The following is a 23,780-nucleotide window of genomic DNA, read 5'->3' as shown; positions in this document are numbered from 1 at the left end:
GTCTTATGCAATAACCATCAAGAAGAAGTAATGGTGGCGAGCCACTTCCCCATTATTATTGCAACAGTGGTAAACTGGGGACAATGATGCATTGCAGCGTTGGTCAATTTTCTTTTGCAAGGAAGAAATTTATTGGGTTTTTTTTGTTTGTTTTTTTTACCTGAGAAAGAATGCACAGGTGAATCTGTACTCTATCAAACACTGAAAACAATTCCCCAGCCGCTATTGTTGTTATTAAAATGCAGACGCACCTGAGTAATACAGAGTGGACAGACTCTTAATCGAAATCACACACGTGTACATTTGGAGGAGAATTGTGAAACTAGTCAGACTGTAAACTTTGAGCTGCTAAACAAGTGACCCATGTATGTACACTGGTTTAGCGAGAATATATAATACCGTTAAAAAAAAAAAAAACAAGTCAAGATCATTATTTTGTTTTACTTTTTGTTTTTTTATTTTGCATTTCAAGCATATTCACAAACCCATTTTTTATTCTGAGGGGAAAACTGAACCAGAAGCAGCCCGATCTCCACACAACCAGCAAGAAAACAATTTCAATAACTATACAGAAGTTGTGGGGTTGAGAAACAAGATGAGGAAAATATACAGTACCAATGCACAACAACTCCGTCACTCAAAGAGGAAGTAGCACATGCAGAACAATCAATACCACATACATGTAATACAACCTCTATGATCATTGAACCTAAACATACATTGAATCACAGTGAATGAGAAAATACAGAAATTTAAATGAGGAACGGTAGAATTTCAGAGCATTAGTCAACTGTGATAGAACCCCCCTATTGAGAAGACAATCTTCTTTACTCAGTGTTCTGTAGTTTTCAGAGTGTAGTTTATCACAGTCTGGTTCTACAGTAGTACTGCAGTCCTTTCCAGTGCAAGGTTTTGTTGTAACCAAATGATGCATATACAATCTGCATACTTTCCTAATGCACACAAAAAGGAGTTGCTTAAAGAAAAGCCTGTCATCATTTGTCTGCGTGTCGCCCCTTTACAGTACATTAGTCTGTAATCAAATTTATTTAAACCGTAATATCAGTGATGTATAAAACAAAAATTGGGCCCAGAAGAACTTTGTTACCCGATTGACCATTTGAGAAAAGAGAAAATAATTAACAAGTCAGTTACAATGTGGTGACATTGCTGAAGACCTGGTAGTTTTTTCTTCCTTTTCCCTAGTCATTCACTTGCTGCAATACTGTCAGAAAGAAAGAAACTGTAAGTATTAAAGCACTGCCAACAGTGGCTGTATTTTAAACATGTTTATCTACAGATTCCCTGTATGTTAGACAATTCTTAGACCTGCTGATCAGCAATTTGCTATAAAGTTTTTTTTTTTCAGATTGACTTAGTGTTGGTCTATTAAACACACACACACACACACACACACACACACACACACACACACACACACACACACACAATGTTTTTTTATTGAACTGTCCTCAAGTAATAGCATTAGCTTTGAATAACCAGGGAAATAATGCATCTGTTGCATTTGTATCACCCCCAAGGGTTAGGAAGGGCATCAATTGATAATTCCTTTCAGCCATGTTGTGATAGCGGTCAATTTCATTAGTTCCCTTCAATGAAAGAGATGAGTATTATAAAAGAGAGGGTTTTTGAAAAATGTTTTAGTTTGAAATGCGGTTTACTTGTTTCAGTTCATGCTTTTTTTTTTTTTGGTTGATTTTCAAGAACAGCAGTGTTTGGACGACCCTTTTGTAATCAATATAAATGAGTGGGTTCGGGTTTAATAACAACATGTATCAGTAAAATCTGCCTTAAGAAGCAACTGATCCACTAAAAACTTTAAAGTATTTCTGGTTTTAATAATAACATAAAAACACTACCCTTTTTTCCTGGTCCCAAATGTGGTCTTAATGGAAAGGCTTTAGAACATAAAAGAGATAGGTGAGTCATTTGTGATTTATTTAAAATTATTATTTTTTATTGACATTTTTTTAAACTTTCTGTTTAAATCAAAAGCAGGGTTTTCTAACACTTGATAAAAGTACAAATGCAATGATAAAAAAAAGAAAAACAATAACTTTCTGAAACAGAAATTCTGTTTCAGAAATACATAGTATAGGGAAAACACTGGCCCAAATTCTCACTACGCCCAAGCTCTGATCCCTAACCTGTAAACTGCTAGGAATCAGAGCTAAAAACACAAATCTAGAATAACAAATCCATTACTATGCGATACCATGCAAAAAAAAAAAACCACAGCTCTTTTGAAATGATTAACCACAAGTTTAGACAAGGTGGAATTTGTTACGCAAAGAATGGCTCAAAGATGTGCAAGACTGGGTTTACCCACAGTAATAGAATAGGGTTCATGTCTGTATACTGTTTATCCACTGTAACCAAATACTTACTGTAACGCTTGATTATAGTGGTATCCCACAAAAATACTGAAAAATATAGTAGTGGTTCCTAATTCTAATTGCTAGAATGTATGCAACTGTGCCCAACACTCTCTCTATACAAAGAAACGCTGTGAAAGATGTGAAAGTCATTATTTATTTTTACCATGCAACAGTTACACTTTTCCAAAAGGAAATGAACACTATTTCCATGATAAATTTGAATGTAAGAGTATGGTCCAGAAGAAGCATTCGTTTCAGATTATCATAATACCTGACTGAAGAATGCATTTTTTTTTTTTTTTTTTTTTTTTTTTTTAGTATTGAAACACATTTCACTTTTATTTTATTTTAAATCCACATTATAAAGTTGAGTAAACTTTGCACTGGAGCCTTTAAGCACTAGCATGGTTTAATCTGACTGTGGAGTAAGCAGACGGCAGCTCAGGATTTAGCTGCTCTGCTCACTCACCCATCCTTCAGGTACAGTAAATATCTTCTGGAGGGAAAGCAAGTTTCTAACCTGCTATTGGTGGGTTAAAGACATTGACCCTGATGCCCTCCAAATAATTCTAAACAAGTGCCACGGACATGAAAACAAATGCAGCATACAGTACAAAGAGACTCAGTGCACATTAAGGAACTCTCTTTTAGGTATGTGTGTACGGTATACAGTATATGTCTATGTCAGATTACTGCAGAAATGTAGCCTCTTGTTTTCTGTGTCTTCCCCCTCCAGATTCTTCACCCAGTGTTGTTGTCTGCAGTTCTGCCCTAGGGTTAGAATGGCAAACTGTTAGGAAGCACAGCGAGCAAGGTTAAGCTTTAAAATATATATATATATATAAAACCGGCCAGGACCATAGGACACACTTATATCAATTAATCCCAAGGAGAAAAGGTGTGAGGTGAAATGAACCTATTAGGTGTAGAAAACAAAAGGTTTTTAAAAGCTTTGTTTAACAGAATTGTTTTTAGGGTTTCAGGTATTATAATATCAATTTATTATCAAGAAATTAACAGAAGCAGCTACAAAACAGTGTTTGGTATTATTGCCTAAAACAGGTCTTTCAGACAGGGAACGTTTACTTTAGGTTGTAGATATGTAAACAAACTACATCCGTAAAAAACTGCAAACTGCCTCTCTCTAAACTACTTTTATTACACTAACTTGGCATATTTATTGGCATGTACAACCAATTCTGAATGTGGTCTTCCGCAATTTCAGATTCAGTACCTCTCTTTGCACTGCTCCTGTCACACCTCTGTGGAGCGGCCACTCAGAGCACCGTCAGGCTTGTTCTGCAATGAAAAACACACTATTGTAAAGTTTACCAGACAGCAGTAATGCACCAAGGCAAAATGGCTTCCTGAGACGTCACACTGGCAATGCATAATGGAGGTGACTTTCTAGTACACTAGATTCTCGTTAATCCAAAACATTTGGGACAGAACCCTCTTCATATTAGTGATTTGTTTGGATTACTGATTGTAACCTGTACCAGACTATAACATTTAGTAACTGGGTGAGAATGTGAACAGACATTGAATTTTCACCTACATAGTACGGTTCAAAACGTTTTGTCTAATTTCAACACGGAGAATCCTCTTAAATGAATGGGAATGAATGAGGATGATAACGATTGCAGTTGAAGATGGTTTATGACTGTAAAGGGCACTCAGGGCCCGAGAGAGTTAAATTTGGCCGGAGGTCTCGTCCGCGGTGCCCGACGGCTACCTGCGCCAGGCCGGCTGGAAATAAATGAACAGATACATGCATACCAGTGCCACAGATAGGATGTAGCTATGATCCACCTCCCCCCGGGATGAGACATGCTGCAAGGTGGTGACTGGGGAGGATGGAGGCCTTGCTGATGACGTATTGGTTATGGGCAGATTCTCCTTCCAGAAAAGCAACCAAGTTTACAATTTTTATTGGTTCAGTGCATAGACAGGCAAATGCTTTTGTTTTTTTGTTTTTTTTTAATTTGTTTAATTAGTTTTACAAAAGAAAATAAAGTATGGGTTAGGCAAACATAGCTGAAATTAAAGAGGTAATGAAGTGTATTTAAAAATGTATTTCACTTCAAATCAGGACTCTTTATTGGGATTACAAATGCTGCTTTGAGATCTCGTCTTCCAATTAGATCCAAGCTTTTAATTTTTCCATTCCCTTTAGCTTGGTGACATTTTGGATGCAAAAAGCAGGAGACAAAGAGAAATGTCTGGTTTATACAATCCAGTACTACGCATTTAATAGGATCTAGGCACGAAAGTGTATGACTCTCTTTTGCTAAAGAGGATGAGGCATGTAGCAATACAGCAAGCCATTTAAATTCTGCATGCCAGAATCACCTGGGCTCTAGCCAAGTGGAAGCTGGGTCTGTCTTAAAACAGATATGTGCTTTCTTTGTTGGTACAGGAATCGGCAGCTAGGTTTTCAATCAGTATCTTTAATGTCACTTGCAGTCTATAACATTAGAACTGATCAGAGGTCCAAATTCAAGGATTTGTATGACTTGGTATTGCCATATTTAAAAAAAAGAGCAAATAACAAATTCCTCGCTTCAAGACTTTTTTTTTCCCACATGCCATTGAAATGGCTGCCAATTCAATAGGGGATACAAGCAATGCTGTATCCCCTATTACAGATATATTCAGATACAAGCAATGCTGCTGCTGTTATCGTTGCTGCAGTAGTTCACCTTCCCAACGTGCTGTGCCGCTGTTTTTGTCCCTGGAGTTGTGGCAAGGGAGGACCTGGGTTTGTAGTGCAGGGGAGGGGCTCGTCTGATGAAGTCATGTTGGGGTTCGGGGGAGGGGCTTGGTTTGGAGCACAAGGAGGAGACGGAGGTGGTCTCTTCTGCCTCTCCTCCAACTATGGAGAGGCAGCTGTGATCCGAGCTGCTGAACCCACTGATGCTCTCGCCAGAGGACTCAGAGCTGTCCACTGCGAACCAAAAAAGAGGGTCACAGTACAGGAGACTGGAGTTTATTTCATGGGGGTTTGGATATCTGCTTTTGCCTTGTGACCAACATAATAAACAGTGGGCCCTATTCAGATAACATTAAGGGCTTTTTAGAAAGGACTGTTATTTTAGACATTTTAAACACTCTCTTAGATTAACAAAGCTTGAATATGTTTAAACATTGAGAATAAACAGTAATAAACCCACAGATCTCCAGAACTGCAAACTTGCAAAAAAAGCAATGATGGTTTTTAGTCCTGAACTAAACAACTACAAGCTGTTTCCTCAAGGGAGCCTAGTTTACCATGAAAGATTATAAGTAATGCTGGCACAGAACCATGGTAAGGGCAGGCACAGGTTCTTACACAAGAGATGGAGGGTCTCAGCCTCATTGTCCAACTCATCCTCCTCCAATCCGCCCGGCGCTCTGTAGCAGCCCAGTCTCGCTTCGCCTTGCCGGGATTGGCTATAGCAATAACCGTGGGGAGGGAGGGACCCTCGTCCCGAGGAGGATGAAGAGTGGCTGCCAGAAGATGAAGCGCTGCTTCCTGAACCAATAGAGTTTGGTCTCTGAGAGAGAAGGTGTTCGTACGAGGCAGGGAGAATGGCAGGGGGCAGTGTTTTACATTCTAGAAAGAAAAATGCAATGAGAAAACTAGTTTTGTTTCAGCACCGTCCAATTCCTTTAAACAGTGTAAACAATGTGACACAAAATAAATGGGTTTATAATTATTTGACATGTATTATGGAATTTGCAGATAGACGGATTTATTTACAAATGTTTCTTTAACCAGTTCAGAGTTATCAGTTGAATCAAACTGAATCAATTAAAAGATCAAAAGATAGGCTAAAGATATTACAGGTCATGAACAGTTGTGTGATTACAATTCTATTAACTAGGTAATTACCAGCAATTCCTGCTGTAACACGGTAACTACTGTGCAATTACATTGAAGTAGCCTTGAACAACATGTTGTTGCTTAAATGATAACAGCATGGAGCAGGCCATTTTCATGTAATTACACACTTGGTATCATGCAAGAGCAATATTACAAGATAATGTCCCGTCATCTAAAGTGCTACCTCTAGCGAGGTACAGACAATGTATTATCGTTTACTTTAGCACTCGCTTTTCATTGGAATAACTAGGGTAGTCATCCAGGCCAGTGGGTGGCACTGTACCTTTTCCTGCCGGGATGCAGTTGATAGCCCTGTCACTGATGGCTGCCTCGCTGTGTTTGATGTCCATAAAGGGTTTACTGCCGATTCCCATGAACACCCTCTCCTGCATCCGGATTTCTGTAGGAGAAAGGTGGACAGGAAATGACAACAGAATAAAACTCCAGTCTGCATTGCTAAAGGTTAACCTTTACAATCAGGTTTCATATTGCAAACTGTGCTTACCCAGCACTGTTTACAGGGCAGAGAGGCTTGGCATTCTTGGCATATTTTATTTGGTAATTATATGGCACCAATAGCATAATACCTGTGGCATGTGAATTTTGTTGAACATTAAAAGTATCTAGAAAGTAGCGTTAAAATAAATAAAATGTTATAACATGCGGAAAAGATTTTTCAAACCTAACCCAGATGTGTAGCTAGTGGGCAACATTTAATCAAAACCAGATTGTGACGAACAGTTCATTATTGTAGGACAGGCTTTATTTTATGGCAGATCTAGGCCAGAGCACTCGCCTCTGTTGCGGAGGGCTTGTTCCCACAGGATCCTCTCCAGATCCTTGGTCCAGGCGTCCTTCACCTCGGCTGAGGCTGCCTGGAAGGTGTAGGTGTCCTGGGATTTCCTCCGCCTGAACCAGATCTCAAAGCACAGCCCGCTGTCTCCAGCATTGTGGGTAATCCCAATATCAGAGGTCTGGAAAAAAAAAAAAAATCTTCTCCTTAATTGATTACCGTAAATTATCAATAATAAATCTGCACCAGTATATACCACGCCAAGTCCTTACCTATAAATGGATACATTTATAGAGAGAAATGTATTCTACCCACAGGAAATTGAATTGGATACGCTTACCGCATCTGAGTCATATTTTAAACTTAAACTTTTGTATGGGAGTTTGTATTTTATAAAACCTTTACTGGCTCAAATGGATACTCAAAAGGAGTCCTATCTCCAGACCAGCGATAGCAATGCCCTGGGACTGTCCACCGCTGGTACGATCAATATATACTGTATATACCGTGTCTTACAATGCAAGATATCATTCAGCTGTACCTTGAAGGACTGTTTGTAGAGGTATATGTCGTTTCCCACTTCTGTCCTTTTGGTTTTGCTGAAGAGGATCAGATCCTGGAACAGGAAGATATGACGGAAACACTTCTTCTTCCTGTAGGACACGAGGAATTCGTCCTGTCGGATGAGCTGGCCCTGCTCCTTCATATTCACCTGCGGAGAGATACAGGGCAACGTTCAGGATCCCACAAACAAATCTCTAACATTTTGTAGAAACAATCAAATCTAAGAAAAAAGAAGTCAAGTAGACAAATGTTTTGGCTAGTGCCTTTTAATCAGTGCAATTGGAATCTTCCATTAGAAATTCCAAAATATCTAAAATAGAGAGCTGGTTCCAATCGAGGATTACCTTTACCAAACTGACTGACCAGACAGTTAGTGGTTAACAGATGGTGTGGGCAATGCTGCACAGACAAAAGGTGGGAAAGCCAGCAGTGTGGTCCTAGTCAACTGGTACATGTAGTACCCCCTAAGCAAGCTAGTATTACTACCGAGGCAGTTGCAAGGAGCAGCTGTCTGATAACAGGATAACAATAACTCAAATCAGTTATGTGGATAAATGGCTCCAGATGTTGATCCATGTCTGCCAATACTTGTCACTACTGATGGCTGATGAAACATCTGGTCTTTAAATGACATTGCCTAAGCAAGGGCCCTGGTTTAAAAGGACAGCCCCCCATGTAATCCAGTTCTTCACATATCCTGCAGTTCTGGAGTTGGTTACAGGCGGCTGTTCTTACGTCGCAGTTGTGGATGTCGTCCATGGCGAGCAGGTCGTTGCCATGGCGCAGCTGGAAGCGGACGACCTCGAGGGCGGCCTGCAGCTCGGCTCTCTCCCAGCCCCGCCCCGGCCCGCACTCCTTCACCATGTCCTGCAGCAGAAGGTTATATTTGCTGATTCTCTGCACCGGCTTCAGCAGGTACGACAACAGGTCCATCTTGTCTCCCAGCTCCAGCTGCTTGTTCTGCACTCAGTAAAGAAGAAACACAAGCACACCACAGGTCACACACACACTTCATTTTGCATGGCAAAAGAGTTCTAAAGTTTCAGTGTCTTGCAAGAAAATCACTTATACAAACTTCCTAAATGAAATTCCTGTGACTATGACCCATTACTATTACTACAGCATGTAGACAAACGAATCTAGATATATACTTTACACCTTATAGTTCTGATTACCTTAAAGAAGTCGTGAGCATAGTTTATCAGCAGGGTGTCAGACCGTGGTTTGTTTTTGCTGTACAATGCATAAAGACCAAAGCTTTCTTTCTGTCGGAGGAAGCATCGGCCCACCCGCAGAGGCTCTTTGAGGCTGCCCTCCAGCTCCTTGAGGAAGAAGTGCCGGTGGAAGTCATACAGCTTCTCCAGGTTGCCGAAGATGAGTCCTCGCTGGCCCCGCAGGTCCTGCGGCAGGTCCAGGCGCTCCATCTCCGGGAAGTAGTGTGTGATGATGTATCCCAGCGAGCACACATAGTCTCTCTCTGTCAGCAGCAACTCCTCCATGATGCACTGCAGCTTCCTGCAAATGCACAGTCAGCACCAGTCAACCACTGTGGACTAGCAGTTAGGAGACAAGGAACACAAGCCAGGGGTTTCTGAATTGAAATCCCAACTCAGACACTGATTCACTGCACAATCTATGAATTATAGCGTTATTATGTCATTTTTAAATGTAAAAGTCTGAGATTAGGTCTAGATGTAAACAAAAACACCTCAAACAAGTTGGCATTGGATATAAAATATTGTATAATATTAATAATGTTTTGACATTTCTAATGTCTAGCTCCACAAACGGAAAGCAGAGCAACTGAAACCTTTGGATTAATGTCACAGGGACTAAAAGTGAATTCCTGGCTCTCAAAGCATGGGGGAGAACTTGTGAAGATTGCAAATCCTGGAGAATGCACTGCCCAGGGCTATCATTAACCTCAGAGTCAGGTCCCGGACCAATATTTCTTGGTCTGCTGTGGGACCGACACACTGGCAATTGCATTGCCCAGCCTGGAAACCTTGTTTTTGTAAGTTTGTTTTTGTATTGGGTTTTTGTTTGTGTTTAAATCCTTTTATTTTGCCATTGTGCACTTTTATTTTGTGTTATTTATAATAAAATTAGTATTTTTTTTGAACTGCAGACTGTCTCTGGGCCTCTATCCACTCACCAGCCTGCCACGTTTGGTGAAAGAAGTGGGATAGCGCCACCTAGAGGCTCAGAGCAGTATTTTTTTGTTGTTTTGTGGAATTTTGGGGAATTTTTTTATTTATTTATTTATTTTTTAAAACATGGGAAAGAAGAGCAGACAGCGGCAAAGGCAGGACAAGCAGCAGCTGAAGAAATGTAAGCTGCTGCAGCCACTGCTGGAGGACCCGGCCAGCCTCTTCACCTGGTGTTCCTGGTGCGGGAAGGAGGACCATCATTGGCAGTCCTGCCCAGATGTGCCACTGGCAAACTGGTGTGGCCGGTGTGAGGAGGACGGCCACAACTGGGCAGGATGCCCCTACAACCAGGCCCAGGAAGAGGTGCAGTGTTCACCCCGGGCATCAGGGGCCACCCCACTACCTCCAGCACCACCACCTTCACCACCGTCCCAGGAGATCTGGGACTGGTTGATGCACCCTGAGGCAGACCTCGTCCACGATCTCCCCATAGTTATCAACACGCTGTGGCGTCGAGATGGGGAGAGGTGGGAACAGTGGGAGGAACAACACCACCCGACGTCCTTCCCAGAGATTGCCCTCATGGTGGTTAATTACCTGGCGGTAGACATGGGAGATGCCCCGGTCACTCCAATAAAGAGGGGTGAGCCGCTTTCCCGAGAGCCAGGGAGGGGTGAGCCGCCTTCCCGAGAGCCAGAGAGGGGTGAGCCACCTTCCCGAGAGCCAGAGAGGGGTGAGCCGCCTTCCCGAGAGCCAGAGAGGGGTGAGCCGCCTTCCCGAGAGCCAGAGAGGGGTGAGCCGCCTTCCCGAGAGCCAGAGAGGGAGGAGGAGCTGCCGTCGCCCCAGAGCCAGAGAGGGAGGGGGAGCTGCCGCCGTCCCCCAGAGCCCGAGAGGGAGGAGCCGCCATCCCCAGAGCCCGAGAGGGAAGGAGCCGCCATCCCCAGAGCCCGAGAGGGAGGAGCCGGCGTCCCCAGAGCCCGAGAGGGAGGAGCTGCTGTCCCCAGAGCCCGAGAGGGAGGAGCCGCCGCTGTCAGAGCCCAGAGGGGAGGAGCTATGGCCCAAGGACGCCTGCCTTGCACCGCTTAGGGATGCCACGCCCGCTCTGCTCAGGGGTGACGTATTTGGATCGCCTGGGGTTGCCTGCTGCTCCGAATCACCTGGGGTTGCCTGCTGCTCCGCATCGCCTGGGGCTGCTGGTGTCTACTTTTTGTTTTTTTGGCCTCCTGAGGGTCCGCTGCCGCCTTCTCCACTAGAGGGAGCCGGGCCGCCGTCGCCATACTACCTTGGAGATTCGGGGCCCCCTCAACAAAAGAAGGCTTGGGGGCTCCGACATCAACCCTGCCCACCACCACCCACCAAAACAGCCCACCCAAGGGACATAATTGGACTCTTGGGGGGGGTGGGGGGAAGGTTGGTGTTGGCCGATTGCGGCCGGTGTACGTTGTACATGGGGGGAGGTGTGTGGCAGAGCACAGCTCTGCCCTTTAGAAATTGGCAGGGATGGGGTTAAATTTCCCCTACCTGCCTGGGTTCATTGTGTTCAGGTGGCTGGGGTTGATTAGTTGATTAGGTTAATTAACGATCAATCAGCGCCCAGCCACCTGACATAAAAGGAGGCCTCTGCTTCTCATTTGGGAGTAGGGAGCTGAGGAAGCAGGTTGGTGTTTGTTGGTTTTGGTTTGGTAAATTTGAATCCAGTGAAGGCATTGCCCAGCCTGGAAATCTTGTTTTTGTAAGTTTGTTTTTGTATTGGGTTTTTGTTTCTGTTTAAATCCCTTTATTTTGCCATTGTGCACTTTTATTTTGTGTTATTTATAATAACATTAGTATTTTTTTTGAACTGCAGACTGTCTCTGGGCCTCTATCTACTCGCCAGCCTGCCACACGGTTGTATTATGGTATTTCATTTAATGAGATTTCTTGAAAATCTAGTCAAAATGTAAGATCTTTCTGCTAATAGCAATATACAGGGTTATTCAATGCATTCACCAGAAGCATGTGAGCAATTTAATCCACAGATTCCAATCATGGCTATGGTAATGCAAACAAAATAGTTATGGGTAACGAATTTCAATTGCTAGATGGTTAATTACTTTGGGCCACTGCCGAATGGCACAGTGTTATTTATAAATGCTCTTTAACTTTGGTGCACATAGTAAGGATACTAACCAAAAGTTCCCGGAGTTCTCCCCTGGTTCTTCCTTGGGCCCTGGATCCCCTGCTGTTCCCAGTGCCTGGGCAATCCTGGGACTGGCAGCTGGCAGTGAGGACACTCTGGTCAGGTCATCAGTGTAGTTGCCCGTGGGCCCTGAACATGAGTGTTCAGAGCAGAAGCTGCCATGTCGAGATATCTGGAACTGCTGAGCAGCCTCCAGGATCTTCCTCGAGGGATGATCTCGTATTCGAAAGGAAGGAGAGGCCAGGGGGTCCGAATGGGAGGACAGGGAGCAAGACGTGCTGGACTCCTCACCGAGGGACCTACCCAGGCCCTGCTGCCATGAAAACCACTTGCAGGTTGTGGAGGACACACATGCGAAATCCAGGCCTTTGCTGGCTTCCCCGGAGCTCTTTGGAGTTGCCGCTTCTTCTGCCTTGCTGGATACTTGATGGGCAGCCTCTTTTTTCAGGTTAGGGCCCTTTGAGTCTTTGTTGTCTGGCTTCAATTTTAACTTGAAGCAAGTTACATTTGTGTAATCATTTTCACTGTGTTGGTATTTCCTTCTTTCAGGCAGAGATTTGGGAGTTTTGACTGGGTGCTGGTGTTGTATAGGTCTTAAGTTCTCAGGGTCTTCACTGGTAGTGGGTGATAATAGTGCCGAGCTTGCAGGCACTGTCCTCTTAGCCTCAGATGAAGCTACCATAGGCCACTGAGCCTTCTGTATATCCTGCAGCCTTTCCTCAAGTTGCTGCCTGACTTCCTGGCACTTGAGCCAGGCAACATTCCAAATCCGCATCCCCCTGGAACCTTTAGGGGTGTAAGCCTGAACCTTCACTTGCTGGAACTCCTCTGCTGAGAAGGCAGTGAAGTCCAGACAGTACTTTCCAAGGATCTTTAAGCTTTCTAGGCTGGTTGCTGAGCTGTTGCATGGATTTACTTTTTCCAGATACTGTCTACAGTCTTTGGCAAGCTGTGTAGCCTGGAAAAACAAAAAGACGACAAGTATACCAATCAGTTTTAAGTTGTCATTTTGATGTATTTTATTAAACATCTGCTGCAATATAAAAATACTCCAAAACGTCCATAAGAAATTTGCAACACAACTTTCACTCTAGTACCCAGTTCTTAGCTGTTCCAAATTAGAAGTCTTAATTTAAAAATATGACCTCTGGTGTTTAAAAGCCGTTCTGTCAAATCCACCCACCTTCTCACAGAAGTGGTACAGGTTCACCATGGTCTCAAGCTGAGCCCGGCACTCCTTTGCCCTCATCAGAAAGTCTGCCAGTCGTGATTTGAAGGTGAACACCATCATCGTGAAGACTTCGGCCTCAGGATAGGAAGAGCCCTGAACTTTCTCTGCCTCAGTCACCAGTGCCATAGCCTTGTGTTGCTGCTCCTTAACAAGATCAAAACAGGTCAGTGTTAAACGTCAATATGCACCCTCTCTCTTAGTAGCTCAGAGGTAATCAGCCTTTTTTGAAAGTTTACCACCACAGACTAAGTTCATGGACGTCTATATCAATACAATCGTCTCTACTCAGCTATCAGTGGCTTAAGTCTGTGGCTGGAGTACAGACAGCATCTTGTACATACATCGCCATCAGAAACACAGGGCCACTGCTGATTCAGACTCCAGTCACAGGGGCCCCTCACAACTTACTGTGGCCTGGTCGAGGAACTGGTTAATGTGGTGCAGCGTCTGCTCCACTTTCTCCAGGGAATCCTCCACTGAATCGGCCTCCAGCAGTCGCTTCTCCCCCTCCACATCGAACCACTCTCTGATCTGCAGGCAAGAGAACACGGACAGCAGGTCAACAGTTAGTCCGTAATGCTAATGTAGAAATATCAAACTATGACTTGAAAATAAAATAAATGTGTGTTTGATTCAGTAATAAAACTCCTGACTTTAATACAAAGGCATCATCAAAATAAAGTGCGTACAATGTGTTGCCGTCGGTAACAGAACAGGTGTTACCTTTTTAAACCTTCCCTCCAACTCCCGGAGTTTGAGCAGAAAGTCGAGGTGCTGCAGACCCTTGTTGGATTTCATCACAAGCATGTGAACCCTCTCCTCCAGCTGGTTATACAACATGGTCACCGAGTCCATCGCATCCCTAGGGACAGACCACAGGACAGGACAATAATTGCATAATCCTTAATTGGGATACCAGAAAACTCTTCCTTAAATAACAAAACTAAAAACCAGCGCTGGAAGGGCCCAATCTGCCCAGCCATGCTCTAAGGTTGCCCAGTTGAATTTGTAATTTTTATAACATTTTCACTGAAGAGTACTGAAGGTACAACACTGTAGGGTGGCCATCTCATCTGTGCTACTTTATTCTGTGTTCAGGTGCATCATGCTTTCTGTACTGGACAGAGGAAGACCCATTTCTAGTTAGACCCCTACTTGCCAGCTTCCCATAATAGAACAGTGGAAGTTGATTGATACTTGTATGAAGTCCTTTAGCCAAAGATTCCCAGCCCTATAAGCATTGTGATCCACTCTCTCTCACCGGTAATCCTCGGAGTAAACTAATCGAGACTCCTCCTTCTTCAGCCTGGCAAGCATAGCTCCGCCCTCCCGCTGCAGGCCAACCAATCGTGCATCCTGCAGGACTGACATCATCATGGTCTTCTGCTCCTGAATGCACAGCTGGACTTCCTTTTGACAATTAGCATTGGAGTCAGTGAGCAAATACAAAGGTTGCATATAGAAAAAAGGTGTTTAAGACAATATAGTCGAGATCCAGAGAAAATTAAAGAGGAATTTGTTTTGTTTTATCCACCCAAAACACATTGTGATCCCGAATGTATTATTAAAACCCTTTTAGCAATAAGTAATGAAGTCAGAAACCACATACCTGAACAGTGTCAAGGCGTTTGTTGCTCTCAAACGTTCGGATGGCTTTGTGCAGCAAACTGGAGGCCTCTCGTAGGTCTGAGAAGAAGGGATCCAACTTCTGGAATGCAAACATGTGCAGGATATATTAGCAGCAGACTCTGTGGTTCAACTGCTGTACATGCAAGAGCTTATGTGATTTAAAGAGCAATTTCCTTACAGATATTGTAAAATGGCCAAGACTGAGGCACCTCCTCCATCATGAGACTATTACTGAAAAGCTAGGATTACGACTGTATAATTGACGGTGTAAATTGGTATTTAGATTTTCCGATTATCTCCAAATTAAAAGGGAGAAAAGGTTCTATTTTTCGTGATTCCACTGGGCCCCTTTAGTTATCCTAGTAACAATTGCTGCATAGTATCTTTTCTAAAAGCTCCTACCACCTCCTCTCTCTCCAGCCTAGCTTCCTCATACACAGCCCCCACCGATTCTCCCAATCCTGCCCTCCAGTGGCGAGTAGTCTGCGTCGTCCCAGTGAACCGCTGAAGGGATACAGACCTGCTGGAGCTGGAGCCAGTCACTGTGGCTGTATGGAAGAGACCCACCCAGTTCTGCTGTCAGTTGGCTCCCATCAATGAACTTGTGTAGAGCCTTTAGCGAGGTCAGCACCTCCACCTGACAGAAGCGCAAAGAAGACATGTCTGAGGAGTCTGCTATAATATTAGAAAACGGCATGGATAGTTACGGCACTGAGATCAGTCTCCTCATTACATTAATTAAACAGCCATTATATAGTTAAAATACTAAATTGTGACATTTTAAAGACTTTGCAAAAACGTTGAAAATATGTAACTTTCTTGTTGTGGATGTACTCACGGGGAGGCCTGGTTGTCTCTCCAGTCGAATGCCGCTCTCCTTGTCCACCAGCACCAGGACACAGTGAAGCATGCGAGGGACCTGCTCCTGTGACGACAGGACAATACAGTACTTAACACGCAGTCCACATACTTAGACGTTCTTTTCACACAACTAATGTATCTACTGTTTATTCAGCTCATTTCTTTTGCATGCCCACAACTGAAAGTTCGGAATTGGCTGAAACTGGATAAAAGCTCGACAGCTGCTTTTTTTTCTAGTACCAATTTATGATATAAACAATTAAAGAAATTCACAAATATTACAATAGACTTTAACAGTGCTACCAAACTTCTTTATATACCTTTCCCTCGCCAATGTGCTTCAATACTGCTCCCGTGTGGTCAGAAAGTGTAGTTCGCTAATTATTTTATTTAGCGCTGTTGTTTTACAGCAGGGTCTCTAACCCTGGTCCCGGAGAGCTACTGTGGCTGCTGGTTTTTGTTTCAACCAATCTCTCAATTGCAGGCTCAATTATTGGCTTAATTAGTCAAGATTAACATGTGTTCCAGATCTTTAGCCACTGATGATGTAAAGACATTTATAAAACCTGCTGGATAGGTGCTCTCCAGGACCAGGGTTGGAGACCCCTGTTTTAGAGGCCTGTTGGAAAAGCATGCATACAGTTCCCAGCTCCATGTCCCTGGCTCTGTTTTGAAGGGGGTAAGCCCTACATACCTGTGCCATTAGCAAGGCTTTGTACAGAGCTGGAGGAGGGGGCTGCTTCGTTGCATCTACAACAATGGTCATTCCAAGATCTCTGACATCTTTCCTGGAAATGCACAGAAAACAAAGTTACGCATGCTGTGCACACATAACATGACCACCTAAAATGAGAATGCTTAACAAGCAAAGACAAGACCCGGCAGGCAATAAGCAAAATGATTATTTTTCTTTGAAAGAACCAGCTTCATCACACTCACAAATTATTGAACCCAACCTTCTGCAGAGATAAAAAAATAAAATCAAGAAGTGTTCTAGTTTGTTTCACATACAAGGAGTGATGCCGTTTTCTTCCCTTTTGAACTCTGATACACCTTGGCCAGATCCTTTCAATTCTAAGGGTTCTACTGCCACCTTGTGGCATAGAGATATAACTGAAACAACTGCAGCCAAGTGGATTAATCCAGTACACACGCGATACAGAGCGTGGCTGCTATGAGCTGTACCTGGGAATGGAGTGGAAGTAGAGGAGGAGTTTGGAGAGCTCGTTGCTGGTGGTGGCTGCTGATCTCCAGGCTGTGTGATCGCTGCACACCTGAACCACTGCCCTCCCTGCCTTGTCTCTGCTGCCTGCAAGGGGGAGGACTCCATTACTGCTTTCTCAGAACAGTTCAGGGATTCGCTGTGCTGGCGAGTAACCAGTCTCAGCTGTGGCAGGTAAGACTGGCTGGATTCATACAGCATTATACATTTTACAAACAAATAAAGCCCAAAGTAGAATACTTTAAAGCCATTTTTTTCTATTTTGAGTCCATGTTTTAATGTCAGCCCCATTTTTAAAAAATATCCTTTAATAAAGTACCACGTCTATGAATACTAAACGGCAAACTGAAGGCTGAAGTTGTTAATGATGTTGCTCACTGAGAAATAGATGCAGGAAAAATTACCTGAAAATCACCAAAAAATGCACAAGTGGGCCTACATAAGATGTAATACACATGAGAAAAAAACAAGCTCCACAGTATGTATTTTTGATTGTACTTCCTTTGATTGTAATTAGACTGGTTTGTAAATATGAAAGTTTAATTCCATAAACTTCACAATAAAGCCTGTGATACAGCTTAATTTCCAGATCTCCCGCACCTGGTAGACACATGATGTCTGAGTGAAGCAGCTGGCTGCACGGCCCACGAGAGGTGGCTGGCGCCCCCCTCCTGGTCACTGTGGTCGCTGTGGTCCGCGGCCAGTCTACAGACAAGTCCTGTGGGCCTTTTTCACTGCCTGCCCTGGTAAGGGAGGCGTCTGCTTGTGCTGTGCTGGTGGGAATGGCATCTTTGAAAGAAAGAAAGAAAGAAAGCAGCCACAGGTGTTGTGTTTCATCAGTTATCAAATGTAGGCTGACAATTTGATAAACGTTGTCTTAGGGGCAAGTTTTTGAATGAAAGTATGACATAATTTTCCTGTCTGAGAATCCAGCCTATGTAAAACAAAAGAACAATTGTGTGAACTGTACCAAGAAAAGAAGAAAGAAAGAAAATAAACCTTTTGTGGAATCTGACAGAAAACACATATTGTGACTGAATAAAACTGCAGAAGAGAAATCACACAGGCAAAAGCAAAAGGTGAAGTCACAACTAACCCTACAAGTGGCACAAGCACAGAGGAAAGGTTACCCACTGCATTTTCTTTTGGCTGCATATATATATATAAACCGCTAATAACAGCACAGTCTCTAAAGTAAAGGAATGCACAGTAAACAGGCAATAGACTCTGTAAATTCTTTTTTGGTCCTGCCAGTGCTCAGCGGCTATTGGAACTGAATGCAGCCTTTACTGCTGGAGGTTGGGTAAAGAAAGCCAGGGAGGCTTCTAGAATCTCTTGAACAATCAGCCTTTCTTTTTAAAGTAGTCCAGATCACAGAGGGGTCTTTCTAAACACGCTCTTTGAGGGAGCGTTTAAATCACTCCTACACATCACAGGGCCATGCTATTGAGATTCCACTTTGTGTATATAAAGGGAAAGGGTCCAGCGCAGTGATTCTGGTGCAGATGGCAGTGTGGGAGGTGGTGGATTTTATTTTTTGATGGCAAAAGGGTGGAAGTTTCAGGTCTCTTGATTATTTTTTTTTAATAGCAGGTTCTCTTGATTTGATCAATCTAACCCCGCCAGGATACACACAGATGGATTTTATTAGAGAATTTTGAAGAATCAGTGAATCCACCTGGATTGGAATAAATAATCTCAAAATATAAATGCTTGCTGTAAAATGCTCTAAAAATGTCAGCCCTGGATTATCCCTGAGGCGTACAGGCTGACCAAATAAATTCAAGTAGACAGCCATCTACTCATAGGTCCTTATAAAATGTTTTCGATTCGATTGAGAATATTAAGATCTGCATTTAATTCTGTCCATTTTACCACTGGCTGTAGGAAATGCTACAGTATAATCATTATATCACATTTGGAGAAAGAATTGCTGACTCACATTTTAAGTTCTGCTCAGCTTTTAAAATCAAAAAAGCAAATTGTGCGTTACCTCTTGTGGCCATTTTATGTCTGTCCACTTTTGGAGATACTAATCCGAACGATGTTGTTTTCTTACACTGTACTACGTGGAGGGCTGGAACCACTGAAACCCCATCACTTATATTTGTCAATGTTTTTTGTCCTCTCGAACACTTTATGGAGGCACTAGGTGTCCCTAATCCTGTGTGCATTTTCCTGTCTGAAGAAGCGGGAGGAGGGGGGTGAGCACCCCTCTTGGATTGTCTTTCCCCTGGCTCCCTCCAGCTAACAGCAGCAACACTGTCTGAAGCACAGGAGGACCGACGTTCACAAACCTTCTTGCAGCCGGGGGAAGGCTCTGGATGGGGACCTCCGTCACATACGGAAGAAGAACTTCCACTCAGGTGGTCAGACTGCTCCGCTGTGACCTTCATGGTTCCAGATTCAAAGTTCACGGGATTCTGAAGTGCAGCCATGTAGGACTCCCGATACCTACATCTCAGTTCCTGGAGTTCCAAGTCCTGGCCCATCTTCCTCCTTAAACATGGGGTGCAGGGCTCCACAGCAAACTTCATTGACCTGCCACATGGTATAGGATCTCCACAGACTGCTGGAGGAGACCGGACTGGCTCGAAGGGAGGCAGCTCTTGTTTACTCCACTGAGGAGCCTGTACTGTCCTATTAGTTTTTGACAATGCTTTATCTGAAGGGTGGTGGCCACCTTTAGAAAACTCTACCAGGTCCACGTAATCCCCTTCCAAGTCTTGGTTCCGGCTGTCCCACGTGCTTGGTGATACCCAACCTATGGGCTTGTTGGTTGCCTTTGTCTGGTCCACCTTGATTAACCTCCCACAGTTTCCGTCGATCAGTCTCAAAGAGACCGCTATGCCATCCTTGGCTGGAAGAATCCGGGTTTCCACAGAGAACCCAGACATGGACGTTTCATTTTTTGGGGAACGGGCCGGGACTTGAGGGGCCTCGGACCGCTCTGGGGTGGCCAGAAAGCTGGCCATGACTTTAGGTTTATCAATAAACTCTGGTGTGGCCACTTGAGCCCAGGGCACTTTCACAATTCCCTGATCCGTGCACAGAAGGCAGTTGTGCAGCGGAGTCCCATGGCGCCCCTGGTTGATCTCGTCCAGCCAGTCCCTGGTGAAGATGCTGGGATAGGAGGTCTCAGGGATGGGCATTTCCTCCACCTCTTGCAGGTCCTCTAGAAGGCTCTTGAGGACAATGCGAGCCGACTGCTCCCCGAAGGGCTTCACTTGCAGGTAGAAGTCTCCTGGGCGTAAGAGGAGGGCATTCAGAGAGGCTAGCTGGATCACCACTCGATTGTGAAGACACAGGGGCCAGCCCTCGCAGCGGAACAGCACATCAGAGTAGGGAGCCTGTGGTTGTACAGGAGTGGGGCAAACATTACTTCAATGAAATACCTTCCTAGTAATTCAATCAAGAACACATTTGAATTTACAATGGGGAAAAGGGATATGTGGGGGCCATAACCAGATCTTACTTCTGTATTCTTCAACAGCCAGACAGCCCTTAGGCGCATTTTTCATAAGGTCAGTACACAAGGCAAGGGTCAAAGATGCTAAAAACATTTCTAGTAATGGTTAAATCAATACATTCTGGGACCAGAAAGTATAAAGTGACGTTGTGTTCTTGCAGGCTGCCTACAAGGATCTGGTTGAACTGGCGATGATATATTTCCTATACTGTACACTAGGATTCCATGGTTAAACCCTAGAACCCTGGGGAAGGGGACAGACATTCCAACATTCCTAATTAAACAACATTCTAAAGATTCCAGTCCAAGAACCCCACAAATTAACAGCAGGTTCCAGGGAACCGGACATGCCCAAGTGTGTCTTTACCAGTTGTGTCTTTTTGGATACCTGTCCTCGCTGCTTGGTTGGAGTCAGAGCTAGTATTTTGTCAACTGTCCCGCCTTGATGTTGGTAGGAAGAGGGAGACATGGTGCTGGAGAAGGGGTTGCACTGGGGGGCTGCAGCTGCTCCAGGCTGGTTTCTCCAGACAGGTCTTACTTTTAGGCAATGGTTTTTTGAAGAGGGACATGCTCACTATTTACTACAAATGGTGCTATTCTGAAAATAGATGGAAATACTTAATAAATGCTGTAGTGACAGTTTGCAGGTGTCACACTAAAGTATTTGTGGGTTGAATAAACATTTGAGATAGGAATCTCTTTTGAAAACGTGGCCCAGAATGCCACAAAAAACACATTTCCTCATGCATGGATAAAAATGGTACCCGTTCTTTCAGATTCAATGCCGCTATCTGTAGGTATTTCTCATTCATTCTGGTGGCTGTATGACTGGCTGTAGCTAGAAGCTGAAGAAGCAGCTGGTTCGGGCCCCAGCAGCTCCAAAGCATCCAAAAAAATAGAAAAAAAAAAAAAAAAAAAATAAATAATATATATATATATATATATATATATATATATATATATATATATATATATATATATATATATATATATATCGGAAGACTACTGATGGCGTTGATGTATAAATATAAATTTCCATTTAGGATTACTTAGTTTGAAAGACTTTAGTGCAGAAGAGAACGGTTTTGGCCAGGTATATTTTACAACATCCTCATAAAACCATTTTTTTTAAATTTTTGCCTACAGAATTGGCATCCATGGTTTTATTAATCTGAAAAAATGAAACAAAGGAACTGAAACTCGCAGCTATTCTGTAAAGTAACATAATTAATTAAAGCTCATGATAAGTATATACCCTTGATGACGGTGCCAATACCTTGTGGCTGATGCCCAAGCAAATTACTATTACCACCCAGAAGATGGATCCATCTCTGATAAAGGCTAGAGATAGTTGGGTTGAACTAGACTTCAATCCCACCTGCAATTATCTCCAAGAGGGGAATGAGTGGAATGCTGCTCCGCTTTCGGATTCCCATATCCTTGAGAATAAACAATCCACTTTGCCAGACCACAGGCCTTTTCTACAGCTGTCTGCCTGCCCTCAGCTGAACACTTTCTCAACATTCAAAACCGCCGAAGTGCAACAATAGCTTTCTTCTTTGTCTTTATACAGCGTCTTTTTAAAGAAGACCTTTGTTCAAATGTTGTATCAAATAACGTTAAACTTGAGAAGGCTGTGTGCCATGATATCAATCTTTGTCAGATGTACATGGGTTTTTATGTATGCATATTTCAATTTAATAGAGCTGCCAGTAGGGAAGAACAATGTAATCATACAGCAAAAAGTGATATTTAGCTCCAAATAATACATAATGCTGAAATATTAAGGGAAAACCACAAAGGTATATTTATGTTAAGGTGCTACAGGAGAAATGCAGATTTAAAAAAAAAATCACACTAGGACATCAAACAAAATATTATTCTTTGAAAATAATTTTTGAGTCTTTAGTTACGTGAATAAACAATGTGGACTGTTCCAGAGTAGGAAGTTCCCATGACTAGAATACTGTAGCTCAATTCATGATAAACAGAGCCCCCCCTGAGATATACAGAGTGTTAAGAGAAGGGCTGTGGTGGCAGAGGCAGGGAGCTGGGGTGTGTATGTTACTCACGCAGGCAGCCTGCTGCACACTCTCCAGGATGTGCTTGACAGGAATGAGGAAGTCCAGCAGGCAGCGCAGAGCGTCTCCCTGGTAACGACCCTCTATCACCCTGAAGAACTGACTCAGGACGGTGGGCGCAGTGGCGTCAAATGGTGGGTAGAGGGCCGAGAGCACACTCTGGATGGAGGTGTCCAACGAATCTGGGTTCTGCAGAGAACAAAATGCAGTGTCAGGAAAGCAGAGAGCGATCCTGCCTGATGCTTATTCAAAAATGTAATGAGGAACAATCATCTTTTGAGTGGTAAAGATGAGACTGACCAAAACATGATTAGCTTGTTGGATCCAGTGACCTACTGTATTGCCAACATATCCTTCAATCTGAAAGAGACTAAGTAAATATAAGCAGCATACTGATGTTAAACCCACGGCATTCCAATAACCTCCACCGCTGAATCGGATACATGGTCACTTACAAAGTTACTCTGTTTAAAAATGCCAATGATGTACTGTATCTATATATAGAGTACATTAGACTTCTGTAGCATTACTATAGACTGCTACTTGGGTAGTTGTAAGTAACAGGGAGAGTTACGAATAGAATCCCAGTCCAGACCTGACCCTGTGATCTTTGGGGCGACCAGGCTCCAAATTTAGCCGTTCCTGATTTAGAGGGACCGCTGATGTACCAGACCCCCCTCTCCATTCTCAGTGCCTCTGCAAAGTGCACAGAGGGAACAGGGCCAGAAAAAACAGATTCTTAGATCCATATATTTCCATTTACAGTAAAGTTCAGCAATAACTGAACTTTTTCACCACTGAGTCTGGGGAAAATAATGTATTCTACTCACAAATATGTAACACACAGATATAGGACAGTGCAATTGATTGATTGCCATTGATTTATTGATAGATTCTGCAGTCCTTAAAATCTTTAAAATCCTGCAATGATTTATTTTTTGGACGGCTGTGAAGCAAGCAGAGCTCCATTAGACATTAGAAGGTGCATCTCCCCTGGTCTAGCCTGGGTAAACACCATCTAAAATGAGAATGAAGTCACTCTCTCACAATGAGACTGTAAACACTTGATCTTAATCAGTGATTCAGGTCTTTGCGGTCATTCACAGTCACAGCCACTCAAAGCATTGAGGTCCCAAGAGGAGCTTGACATCCTCTTCAATCTCATGGGAAGGGCTATCCATTACAAAGTCTAAGACTGCTTATCTTCTTTAAATACCAGACTGCACCCTCAACAAAGAGACTCATTTTCTTAACTAAATAAGCAACCACTCAATAACCAGTGCAATGCCTTTAGAGTAAGAGAGATCCAGAGGGTAAATATGATCAGTGCATTAAAC

The 23,780-nt window shown here is 43.4% G+C and overlaps 1 protein-coding gene across 1 annotated transcript in view; it reads right to left on the bottom strand.

The window, feature by feature from the left end:
* Positions 1 to 1,956: 1,956 nt before the first annotated feature.
* LOC121319377 (uncharacterized protein KIAA1755-like) overlaps positions 1,957 to 23,780 on the bottom strand; it is a 30,087-nt gene continuing 8,263 nt past the window's right edge. The window contains exons 2-23 of the mRNA XM_041256762.1: positions 22,435 to 22,632; positions 18,887 to 20,243; positions 17,494 to 17,682; positions 16,857 to 16,980; positions 16,366 to 16,459; positions 15,649 to 15,735; positions 15,331 to 15,447; positions 14,791 to 14,889; positions 14,443 to 14,591; positions 13,905 to 14,043; positions 13,590 to 13,712; positions 13,134 to 13,325; positions 11,941 to 12,908; positions 8,797 to 9,136; positions 8,357 to 8,581; positions 7,599 to 7,769; positions 7,061 to 7,238; positions 6,548 to 6,664; positions 5,731 to 5,994; positions 5,102 to 5,346; positions 3,634 to 3,698; positions 1,957 to 3,170 (exon numbers count right to left, since the gene is read on the bottom strand). Coding sequence (XP_041112696.1) covers positions 3,654 to 3,698; positions 5,102 to 5,346; positions 5,731 to 5,994; positions 6,548 to 6,664; positions 7,061 to 7,238; positions 7,599 to 7,769; positions 8,357 to 8,581; positions 8,797 to 9,136; positions 11,941 to 12,908; positions 13,134 to 13,325; positions 13,590 to 13,712; positions 13,905 to 14,043; positions 14,443 to 14,591; positions 14,791 to 14,889; positions 15,331 to 15,447; positions 15,649 to 15,735; positions 16,366 to 16,459; positions 16,857 to 16,980; positions 17,494 to 17,682; positions 18,887 to 20,243; positions 22,435 to 22,632 — 5,421 coding nt within the window. The 3' untranslated portion in view covers positions 1,957 to 3,170; positions 3,634 to 3,653. The remainder of the gene's footprint in view (positions 3,171 to 3,633; positions 3,699 to 5,101; positions 5,347 to 5,730; positions 5,995 to 6,547; positions 6,665 to 7,060; positions 7,239 to 7,598; positions 7,770 to 8,356; positions 8,582 to 8,796; positions 9,137 to 11,940; positions 12,909 to 13,133; positions 13,326 to 13,589; positions 13,713 to 13,904; positions 14,044 to 14,442; positions 14,592 to 14,790; positions 14,890 to 15,330; positions 15,448 to 15,648; positions 15,736 to 16,365; positions 16,460 to 16,856; positions 16,981 to 17,493; positions 17,683 to 18,886; positions 20,244 to 22,434; positions 22,633 to 23,780) is intronic.

This window comes from Polyodon spathula, chromosome 8, assembly GCF_017654505.1.
Source record: "Polyodon spathula isolate WHYD16114869_AA chromosome 8, ASM1765450v1, whole genome shotgun sequence".
NCBI classification, from domain to species: domain Eukaryota; kingdom Metazoa; phylum Chordata; class Actinopteri; order Acipenseriformes; family Polyodontidae; genus Polyodon; species Polyodon spathula.
Note: the sequence above shows the minus strand (reverse complement) of the source record. Positions and strands in the feature narration are given on the sequence as shown.